Source organism: Salvelinus sp. IW2-2015, linkage group LG20, assembly GCF_002910315.2.
Source record: "Salvelinus sp. IW2-2015 linkage group LG20, ASM291031v2, whole genome shotgun sequence".
Classification (NCBI taxonomy): Eukaryota; Metazoa; Chordata; class Actinopteri; order Salmoniformes; family Salmonidae; genus Salvelinus; species Salvelinus sp. IW2-2015.
In genome coordinates this window covers 50,562,695-50,574,703 of record NC_036860.1, presented here as the reverse complement: position 1 = coordinate 50,574,703, position 12,009 = coordinate 50,562,695, and the positions used below count along the sequence as shown (strand labels likewise).

Genomic DNA, 12,009 nt, shown 5'->3' with positions numbered 1-12,009 from the left:
TCAAACAAACATAAAAAAGGTATGCTCTCTGTATATCAATTTCTGTCCTCTGGGAGGAAATAAGGGGTTCAGAGTGCACCATTTCCTTAAACATTAGACTATAAACAAAGCTCTAAGAGGGCAATTCATCTATTGGTTCCATGGCCTATGTTTTGCTTTTTCTATGTGTCATGGAATAGTGAAGTCCATCGCAGAAAGTGTGCAACATGTCCTTCTCACTGCACCCCCCCCCCCCCTCCCCCATAGAGTAAGCAGAGCTAATTAGGCTGTACGTCTGCCCTATAGCTCCCCTACTGCAGTCTATAGAATTCTATAGAATTCTTACCAAAGATTGCATGCTGTTTTGCTTTTGACATCTACAAATGTAACACTCAAAAATAACAATGTTTTTCAGCAATTAGCTCCACAATAAGGCAGGCTGAAACATGAATGTATTTCGGAGGCAGCAAGAACTGAAACACCTGTTTTTTTGTTATTAGTTTCCATGGCTGCACGGGAGGGTTTTAAAACATGTGAAAGACTAACAACAGCCCAAATGTAAATAGTCATCCATACTTTTTGGAGCTATGTGTTGCCACCATCAATCATATCCAAAATTCTCCAACACAGACAGAAAACCTTTATATTTAGTGACCACTGACCAATTCCATATAATTTTGTTTTACAGTTTTTATGCAGTTTTCTTGTTTATAATATCATTCAATCTTTACCACTAATAATGATGAGGATATAACGGTATGTGCCCACATGTATGTGGATCATGACCCTTTAAAGAGGCAATCAGCAGTTTAGAAATGCATCCATAGCTCCTATAGAGATCTATGGATGCAAGGACTGATCAAAATGATAGTTTTAATAACAATGTTTTGAGACAATATAGTGTTTGTTTACATTTACTTTGTTTACAAACTTTGGAGTAAAACAATATTATATTTTGGGTTATGATGGGGTACGACAGTTAAATTAAGCTCATGATGCATTTATAAGTTATATTCTTAAGCAATTCATAAGTAAACAAAATGGATGTCAGCAACTGCAAATTACCCCTTTAAAATGATCACCAGTTGAATCCCTTCTGAACTGAACACAGTTGGGAGGGCTTGTGTGCATTCCAAGCATATTCACACCAGGTTCTGAATCAACATGGGGGACGTTTACAGTTGGATGTCAACTCTTTAGTTCTCAAGCACTGGAACTCCATGCTTCAGACACATTTAGAAAACGTGTCTGTGGAATTGACTGAAAAGTCATTAAGTTGCCTTAAATATTTCAGAAATTGAAGTACCACGATTTTACTTTTAGCTAACTGTGGATAATATAAACAGTGAGCCTTAAATTCAGTGGAATTAATGAAAGTGTGGATTTGTTATTGTGTCAAGTTACTACAACCTCTGCTGCATAAATACTACAGTTACTATTGCTTTGCCCAAAGACAAATTAGGTCTACAAGTTTGGCAGCACCTGCCACAGGCAGTCTCATATGATACACAGATGGTTAAAACTTAACAGGACACATTGTGTGTCGTTTTTAAAATAAAATAAATATACAATTGCACTTATCTACAGTTGAAGTCGGAGATTTACATACACCTTAGCCAAATACATTTAAACTCAGTTTTTCACAATTCCTGATATTTAATCAGAGTACAAAAAAATCCAGTCTTAGGTCAGTTAGGATCACCACTTTATTTTAAGAATGTGAAATGTCAGAATAATAGTAGAGAGAATGATTTAGTTCAGTATTTCTTTCTTTCATCACATTCCCAGTGGGTCAGAAGTTTACATACACTGAACTAGTATTTGGTAGTATTGCCTTTATATTGTTTAACTTGGGTCAAATGTTTCGGGTAGCCTTCCACAAGCTTCCCACAATAAGTTGGGTGAATTTTGGCCCATTCCCCCTGACAGAGCTGGTGTAACTGAATCAGATTTGCAGGCCTCCTTGCTCGCACACGCTTTTTCAGTTCTACCCACAAATCTTCTATGGGATTGAGGTCAGGGCTTTGTGATGGCCACTCCAATACCTTGACTTTGTTGTCCTTGAGCCATTTTGCCACAACTTTGGAAGTTTGCTTGGGGTCATTGTCCATTTGGAAGACCCATTTGCGACCAAGATTTAACTTCCTGACTGATGTCTTGAGATGTGCTTCAATATATCCACATCATTTTCCTCCCTCACGATGCCATCTATTTTGTGAAGTGCACCAGTTCCTCCTGCAGCAAAGCACTCCCACAACATGATGCTGCCAACCCGTGCTTCACGGTTGGGATGGTGTTCTTAGGCTTGCAAGCATTCCCCTTTTTCCTCCAAATAGAAACGACGGTCAGCATGGCCAAACAGTTCTATTTTTGATTCATCAGACCAGAGGACATTTCACTAAAAAGTACGATCTTTGTCCCCATGTGCAGTTGCAAACCGTAGTCTGTCTTTTTTATGGCGGTTTTGGAGCAGTGGCTTCTTCCTTGCTGAGTGGCCTTTCAGGTTATGTCGATATAGGACTCGTTTTACTGTGGATATAGATACTTTTGTACCTGTTTCCTCCAGCATCTTCACAAGGTCCTTTGCTGTTGTTCAGGAATTGATTTGCACTTTTCGCACCAAAGTACATTCATCTCTAGGAGACAGAACGAGTCTCCTTCCTGAGCGGTATGATGGCTGCGTGGTCCCATGGTGTTTATACCTGTGTACTATTGTTTGTACAGATGAACATGGTACCTTCAGGCATTTGGAAATTGCTCCCAAGGATGAACCAGACTTGTGGAGGTCTACAATTTTTTTTCTGAGGTCTTGGCTGATTTCTATTGATTTTCCCATGATGCCAAGCAAAGAGGCACTGAGTTTGAAGGTAGGCCTTGAAATACATCCACATGTACACCTCCAATTGACTCAAATTATGTCTATTAGGCTATCAGAAGCTTCTAAAGCCATGACGTCATTTTCTGGAATTTTCCAAGCTGTTTAAAGCTGTGGCACAGTCAACTTAGTGTATGTAAATGTCTGACCCACTGGAATTGTGATACAGTGAATTATAAGTGAAATAATCTGTCTGTAAACAATTGTTGGAAAAATTACTTGTGTCATGCACAAAGTAGATGTCCTAACCAACTTGCCAAAACTATAGTTTGTTAATAACAAGAAATTTGTGGAGGGGTTGAAAAATGATTTTTAATGACTCCAACCTAAGTGTATGTAAACTTCCGACTTCAACTGTACATCAACATGCCCAATATATTCATAAACAACTAAAAATACAGCTCAAACTTTTGATAATACGTGTGTTGCATGCCTATGATCAGAATATCCCTAAACTGAGTAGTATGGCATTAACCCTGTGTGACTAAAATGGAGATAAGATCAATCAGCTATTCTGCCTCTTATTTGCAATTTCGTTAATGTGTAAGATGTAAAATTGTTAAAAGCTTTTCATTATCAGTTGGAAATCTTAAAGCTGACTGGCCTATTCGCATTTGGGGAAGCTTCTGGGAAGTCTTTGTTGTGATTCAGTCACTTTGTCATCTATTCAACTTGTCCTATTGCTGAACATTTTACTAATCAAACTCAAATAGCCTACAGCTCCCAATCAATCACATTTGCTCTTCAAGTAACACAATCTTCTTCACAGTAGTGCCCTCCAGTCTCTTTAAAACAGCTAACGGAGTCCAGATCATCTGCTTATCTTTGGTAGTGTCTGTGAATTGCCCCTCTTGTTTTTCATTGCACTTAGCCTGCAGGCTATGTAGTAGCACAGAAGCACACAGGGAGTCAAGTCAGGTGACTGCTGGGTCTGCACAACTCGACAAGATGATGGTGGTCAAAATAGTGCTTCATGTTCACTCACATGTCTCTGGGCAAAGTTCATTTGCATATATATCTCTCCACTGTCCTTTCGCACCTCTTGCAGGTGACATAGCAGCACCAGTGGTACTTGCACTGGCATCTCTCCACAATCCTCTCAGTGTAGGCATTGTAGCCACGACCACAGCACATGAGATTGCAATTCCCACTGTCATTGGATGTCTTATTGCAATGTCTGGAGACCAAAAAAATGTGTTCCAATCAATAAACAACAATATAAAACTCTTATGAATGAGGATCAACATATTAGACCTTCAAGGTGTCAAAGGTAGAGTAAAATCACAATTTCCACTGAAACATTGAGAGAAACACAAACATACCTGTCCTGTGTGCCGAGTGAGCCATGCTTCTCATTGTGTGTGCAGTAATCCGGAGAGCTGACCAGGTAGACCAACTCACTCTCTCTCACTGGTCGAACGTTCAACTCTCTGGGGACCAACTGCTTCCTTGTCCCAACATGACGATGGATCACCTTGGTGGCAGACAGGTACTTGGATTTGAGATCCATGGCAATGTGGTTAATATCATGGAGGCCCTTCCAACATGTTTTGACAGAGCAGGACCCGGACACCCCGTGGCATTTGCATTTTGTCTCTTGAGCATCAATAAGTGCCTGAAAGTATAGCAAAAATTATATTAGGATATAAAAATGTGTTGCCAGGTTTTGCAGATATTAATAATATAATATGTTGTTTATGATGTAATAAAAAACTGTCAAAAAGCCAATGCCACTTAAAAACAATGGCACAATAACTCGTGCGTAATTACCCATGTATAAAAATGTATATTTCTTGTCAATGTGGGATTAGATCATTACCTGTCTTCCAACTGCATTATTGTGCAAGTGCATGAGTCTGAACGCCTGAGAGCCAGATCTGCTGTTTCTCATCGGTGCATCAGAAAAGGCAGATCCCATTTGGAGACCGTAGCGCAGGTTATCACCGCATCCTCCCCATATGAAGTCGGGCCCCGCCTGTTCAGCAGGGGCTGGAGCGCACGAGCAACTGGGGAGCTCTCCAGACGAGCAGGCTCTGGCAATGGAGTGACTCACTAAAGCAGCCGCTAGCGAAAACACAAATGCGGACTCCCTGGTGCCTGCAATAGAGCACAGCCAACAGATAAATCAATGCAAATCACAACCAATCACAGAAGTTTACAGGCCACATGAAATACTCCAATTTCTAAGATACTTTTTAAAGTGTCTTTAGCCTACCTTTTGCCAAATCTGGTGTAAAACGAGGGGCTTTTTCAACAGATGAACAGTTCCATCGCATGTCATTGAAGGTGTTCTGACAGGTATTTTTGGTCAACTTGGCTGCTTGGACAATACTGTGCATCAGCTCGAGGTTTCTCCGGCAAAGTTGCGATTGATCAGGGGCCAACCAATCTAGTAGCTTGCAATGATGAGTTTGATTCCAGCCTACAGAGCTCCCCTTTACAGTAAGTCCACTGCAAAGGTAAAAACAACAACATTGAATTAGGTAATCAGCTATTTCATATGGTAATCAGCTATTCCATATGGCATAGGCCTATTAAAATAACAAAAATATGTCAGTAAACAAAGTAGCATAGGCATCTGAATAGACCCATAGCTACATACAAATAAAATAGTAAGGAATACTTACAGCCAATATATAGCAGCACAACAGTTCGCGTTCACAATAAATGTCACTAGAAATAAATCCATGCGGAATTTCATTGTAAAAAAGAAATAGTGAATCCTCTGCCGAAAATAAAAGTATAGCTCCAAACGATTCCTTTGGTAGTCCAATGTGAGTATCCAGTGATACGTGTTGTTTTCAGTTTGCCTCTGCGGTCTGGGGTCAGGCGGTATGGCCCTCCTATAGCCTATGCTGCAAGCCACTGGTGGTGTGACCTCGACTCCAGGGAGTCTTATGTCACCGCCACGATAGCCACGCCTCATTCAATTGGCGATTTGTGAATGACAAAGGCTGAAGAACATAAGCACACCGAGGTACTTTTTGCAGGTGCTGGAGTTGTAGGTGAATTTATGGAAAATAAAAAGGAAAAGGCCGCACACCGCTGCTCATGCTCCCAGGTGATTTATTTTGTGAATGAACCATGGAATGAACACAGGCACACGTATCCATCTCGAATTATTGAGATGAAACTGTAACATAGGCCTATTAGAAGTTCCTATGCATCCTATGCGTTTCAAAAGATTGCCATTAATGTGCCATTAATCATGATTGATTAAAAGCCAGCCATCCAAAGTGTTAGACATGTAGGCTAAAGCGGGATACATTGATGAATTGATATTCAACACTTAAATTAACTAGCCCTAAAGTCATTTGAAGAGTTCCTTTGAAAAATAATCTGCAACATTGTAATCTAATCTAAATCAATGTGTGACAATCTGACACTGATAACATTTCCAATCTTTGCCAGTAAAATAACTTCCACAATTGTACAATATTTAAACTCTGCTCTCTGTGTTCAAATTATATGTGGAGGCCTATTTTGTGCAGTCCAATACGTATGACAACGTTTGATAATTTGACATCTCTAAATAGCTGGAATAGCGGGAATCCCTGACCGATGTCGATATTACGTGCGCGTATAAGTGGCATTACAACGTTTTACATTGGACTTTAAACAAACGTTCACGATTGAATTCTTCACAAATGAAGGATAGGTCTGCTCGTAAGGTGTGTGTGATTCTCGCTTAGGTTGCGAGAGGACGTGGGTTCAAATCCCGGACAAGCGCAGTTTTTGGATGTTCCATGTATCCACCAAAGTGTTCATCAAGAAATTAAACTAGTAGATTAGAGAGGTAGGCATAATGGTATCGAAAACAGTTATGTTTGATCTACAGTAGTAGAGTGGGCAAGCGAAACGATTTAGCTAAACCTTTGTTTGGGGAAATTAATGACTGAACCGACCGATTGACAAACTAAATAATAAACTCACTTTAGCTCAACTAATCCAATTAACAAGGCCCATGATCAAGGTAGGCTACTGAATTCTAACCACCAAAACAGAACATCTTACACTTAAAGGTTTGATGCTATCAGTTTTTCAAGTATGTGTGTTTGTGTGTGATATACACATTACTCCCCTGATAGAATCACACTATAGCCTCTGGACTTATAGTAAAGTCTACCCAACAAATCCTTATCAACAAAGAAAACAGGGAACCAGAAACAGGGATTTCAGTGGCATGGTCAAATAAGGCAGTATAAATGGTTAATTATCTGCATGTGGTATGAGCAAAGGATTAGTGGTTGAAAGAGGGTTTCTTAGTGAGAGGATTATTTAAACTTGTGTTTATCTAACCCCTATTATATTCCCTCCATGAGAGATGCTGGATTTCCTCTTAGAACTAGTCTTATGGTAAGACTTTGCCAGAACACCTTATTAGTGTCTTGATTACTGTCAATGGGAACACGGTAGGGGATAATGTTAAAAGTGTTTTTGAAAGGGGACTTGCCACTGCTAATTTCACTATTATTGCTTTTCCATTTTAATTAATCTATTCAACACATGTGGTCCCACAAATAATCAGCAAAGGATGGCGATTCAGTATTGTGCATGTATTGTAATATGTTCATGGTTAGCCTTGATATACACCATTTCTTCCCATGAGTAGCCTTTCTTAGAACCTTCTGGCAGATCCACAATTCCTGTTACAGCTAAAACAAGATAAATGCTCTGTACTTCCGTGGTGAGATGACTGATTTTCTTACACCAGCAAGGCCACCTGAACAGCAGCAGATTTCTGCCACTGTGTCCTGGGGGTTTTCTGGCGGCAGGTAGCCTAGTGATTAAGAGTATTGGCCCAGTAACCAGAAGGTTGTTGGATCAAATCCTCTGAGCAGACCAGGTGAAAAATCTGTCAATGTGCCCTATAAGTCCCTCTGGATAAGAGTGTCTAAATGACTAATGTGAATGTCATCACGCTTTTATTGTAGCATCAGTTTATCCTCTGTTTTTGTCGTATCAGTTCAATGCTTTTCTTTATGCTTTTTGAAGTTGCCTAGAGGTTACAATTATTCTAATCTTTAGCTGATTGCTTCTTCCCTTGTTGCATCTCATATTACACTTGGTTGGTTAACTTCAAGTCCTGTGTCTCATTATGAAAACAAAATATTCACTGTCAAAACTTATATTATTGCTTGACAAAAATGAAATGCATTTTCTCTCCAGTGGGGCCTGTGAGCTACTTTTAGTTTAATCTTGTCTTGCTCTCACCTAGCCTATGTAATTCTGAAATGAAGTGGAGTGTATTTGACACAGCCACTCCCCATCCCCCCAGAACATTCTCTCTGCTGTGAAAACCATTCTACTCCAAAGCAAATCCTTCCTTTTGTTGGATATCCAGCTTTAGATTGGGTGTTAGGCTTGAGAAGTGAGAAATCATTCATGTTTATGAAAGGTGCATTTTTGGGTGTGAGCTGGCATGCAAAGTTTGGCCCTTCCTGTTTCTCCTTTTCTTCCTCTGATAATGCTTATTCACGGGTTCTACAGTTAAACATTTCACCAAAGGAATGGAAGTATACACACACAAAATGACAAATAGTGTGTATTGGGTGTTGGAGAGGCAGACGTTTGAAGTCTTTTCTGAAAGGGTATTGCGTCTTGTGAGTGATGAAAAAGGATTGCATAGGTCTTATAGGCTATGCATCTTTACAACTGATAACAGCAAACATGCACTGATTTTAATTTCATTACATTTCTTTCAAAATTACCTGAATTGACCCCAAAAAATGTAAATTCTTCTTATATATTGGTTCTCCCTATATCATATCACAGCTCCAAAGTTAATAGTGAGTATTAATCAATATTGCATTTTTACCAAATATTCTCTCATAGTCTAGAGATGGTACTCAAATAAATGCTCCTACGCCACAAATATATTGATTAAACTTCAGTTATGAGTCCTCTCTGTTGCTAAAATGTTCTGAATATGATTTCTTACCAAAAGGGGGCACTGTACATCAACACAATGTGTATCCATAGCTGTCACTAGACCCTTTATTTCCAAACATTAGGCCGACATTGAAATGCTGTACTTCTACGCATTGTTCTTCCTTTACTGCTTAATTCAACCATGTGAACAGCTCCTTCACTGTCCTTGATCTGCAGACAAGTAAATGGAGGCCCCAGCCCAGTCTAGCTCTGTGGAAAGACAAGATAGGTTTGATTTTCTTGTACTGGTGGAGCAGGATGATGCCATGGAATCCACATCTACTGTCTCAATCAGATACTGATTGGATCATCTTGATAGGTGACAAAAACCACATGTTAATGCAAGGTGTAACCAGGCCTTTGCATACAGCTTGTTGCTAGCTGGGCCCTTTTTAGGGTTTAGCATTTTAGCTAACCTTATCCCCTTTCCTATCCCTAACCTAATTATCCTAACCTGCCATGTTAAATATCCTAACTTCAGGTCGTAGCTGTATTCTACCTAGTCAGAACCCCTTTTTAGGTGTACGTGTACCCAGAGGACTTGTAATGATGGACATTGATATTGTACTTCATGTAATGGTAGGCCAATAATATTGTTTTATTTTCATAACTACATGTATGAAGGTGAATACCTGTATGGTGGGTAAAGCTGGTTGATTGAGGTTACGCTTACACAGTCACTCTTAGTATGTCCATGGCCCCCATGGGTGGAAAGCAAACAGCATTTTAGCCTGCATCAAACCTGCAAACAGAAGCTTGCAGCAAGCTACATACAGTATATTTGCTCTATTTTCAAAAGAGGCAATATATACCTCAGTATGTCAATACTGTAGAAGACTATGGTTTTAATGGAACTTTTGGCTGCCATATGCATTGTTAAAAAATATATCATATAACAAGTGTGAATTTAATACAATTTAATATTATAAATCAATTCAATTTACAAAAACAGAATTATATTTTCTATACATATTTACAATCACAACAGAGTATACAAATGTACATTATATTCAACAAAGCAGGGAAACAAATATATCCTATTTACCTACAAACAATCCAAATAATGCATATTCCAACACAAACCACAATGTACACTTCAACTAAACAAAGTTTTAATTAAGGGACATATAGCTACCAGAGTTTGGGCCAATTCTATCTTGACTCAACTTGACAAAGGCATTGAATTTAATCGCAAAGCATGAATTGGAGAATTAACCATTCTAAGCACTGAATTGAACCAAAGTACTAATAATACGTAATACTACAACACCATGGCTCACTGTCCTTTTTGGGCATGTTTGTAAACTGCAAGTTGTAATGTTTTATACCAACTCTTATTGCGGAAATTAGGCTACTGGATAATGCAGAATTACCATAATAACTGAAAAGTAATATGTTTGAACTTCCTTTGGTAAATGGTTTAATATATATGGTCCCGTGTGGCTCAGTTGGTAGAGCATGGCGCTTGCAACGCCAGGGTTGTGGGTTCATTCCCCACGGGGGGACCAGGATGAATATGTATGAACTTTCCAATTTGTAAGTCGCTCTGGATAAGAGCGTCTGCTAAATGACTTAAATGTTAAATGTAAGAGTTTCGGTTCCAAAACGCTATATCCACCAATTTTTCACATTTGTACTTTTTCATCAGAAGTGATTGCTTATGGGTACCTTCATGTGTGTGTAAAATATACCTCTTCTCAGTTTTTTTATGAATAGATTTTAGATTAAAAAGTTTTTTTGTTGCAAAATGCTATATATACATTGTTAAGCCAAAATGGAATGTTCATATCTTGTACATTTGACTGTGATATGTGGTTGTCTCACCTAGCTATCTTAAGATGAATGCACTAACTGTGAATTGCTCAGGATAATAGCATCCGCTAATGACTAAAATGTCAAATATAAATATTTTACATACAGATCTCATATAAAGCTTGCCAGCACGTAGTCCTAAAAATTGGAAATGAGTTACATCTGGTTCAGTCAGCCATTCCTATGGGGAAAATTAATGGGGAAAGAATAATGTTTTGGGATGAACACTGAAAATAAGGTCTGAGGTTAACACAGGCTTAGGAGATCTTATACATTTTGTTCTATGAGATAATGTCAGTCACATGACCTTTATGAATTATGAAGCCTTTATGTGCTTTTTTAAATGACAAAAAGGCAAAAAAAATCACAAAAAGTGACATTAGCTGATGAAGATGATCCCATAGAACAAAACGTATAAGATATCCTAAGCCTGTGTTTAACTACAGACCTTATTATCAGTGTTTATCCAAAAACCCTGGTGGAGTTAGTGCCTACAAAAAGACGCCTTTACTATTGCTCTCTACTCCTGTATTGGTTCATTTAAAAAAAATGTTTTTACATTTAAATATGGATGTCACAAATATATAATGTGTACAGTTCTTTATTATATATGTAGTTATTTGTCACATTTGACTGTGTAAAACCTAGCAGTACTCCTTACAGTACCAGTCAAAAGTTTGCACACACCTACTCATTCAAAGGTTTTTCTTTATTTTACCATTTTCTACATAGTAGAATAATAGTGAAGACATCAAAACTATGAAATAACACATATGGAATCACGAAGTAAACCAAAAAGTGTTAAACAAATCTAAATCAATTTTATATTTGAGATTCTTCAAAGTAGCCACCTTTTGCCTTGATTACAGCTTTAAACAATCTTGGGATTCTCTCAACCAACATCATGATGTAGTCACCTGGAATGCATTACAAGTTAGGTGCCTTGTTAAAAGTTAATTTGTGGAATTTCTTTCCTTCTTAATGCGTTTGAGCCAATCAGTTGTGTTGTGACAAGGTAGGGGTGGTATACAGAAGATAGCCCTATTTGGTAAAAGACCAAGTTCATATTATGGCAAGAACAGCTCAAATAAGCAAAGAGAAATGACTGTCCATCATTACTTTAAGACATGAAGGTCAGTCAATCCGGAAATTTTCAATAACTTTTAAAGTTTCTTCAAGTGCAGTCGCAAAAACCATCAAGCGCTATGATGAAACTGGCTCTCATGGTCAAATTGCTGCAAAGAAACCACTACTAAGGGACACCAACATGAAGAACAATAGACTTGCTTGGGCCGAGAAACACGAGCAATGGACATTAGACCAGTGGAAATCTGTCCTTTGGTCTGATGAGTCCAAATGTGAGATTTCTGGTTCCAACCGTCGTCTTTGTGAGACGCAGAGTAGTTGAACGG

General features: G+C 38.6%; 1 protein-coding gene across 1 annotated transcript; it reads right to left on the bottom strand.

Annotated features, from left to right (window-relative positions):
• Positions 1 to 697: 697 nt before the first annotated feature.
• wnt11f2 (wnt 11, family member 2) lies at positions 698 to 5,699 on the bottom strand. Its single transcript, XM_024013022.2, has 5 exons — positions 5,482 to 5,699; positions 5,070 to 5,305; positions 4,674 to 4,951; positions 4,177 to 4,469; positions 698 to 4,031 (listed from the first exon to the last, which is right to left on the bottom strand). Exons 1-5 carry the CDS (start codon positions 5,553 to 5,555, stop codon positions 3,857 to 3,859), a joined length of 1,056 nt encoding a protein of 351 aa, XP_023868790.1. The 5' UTR covers positions 5,556 to 5,699; the 3' UTR covers positions 698 to 3,856.
• Positions 5,700 to 12,009: the final 6,310 nt, after the last annotated feature.

Coding starts and splice junctions, on each gene's coding strand:
- wnt11f2 (XM_024013022.2), bottom strand. CDS start 5,555: ATGAAATTCCGCATGGATTTATTTCTAGTGACATTTATTGTGAACGCG. Junction 5,306..5,481: donor TGTGCTGCTATATATTGGCT/GTAAGTATTCCT, acceptor TTACCTTTGCAG/TGGACTTACTGTAAAGGGGA. Junction 4,952..5,069: donor TACACCAGATTTGGCAAAAG/GTAGGCTAAAGA, acceptor GCTCTATTGCAG/GCACCAGGGAGTCCGCATTT.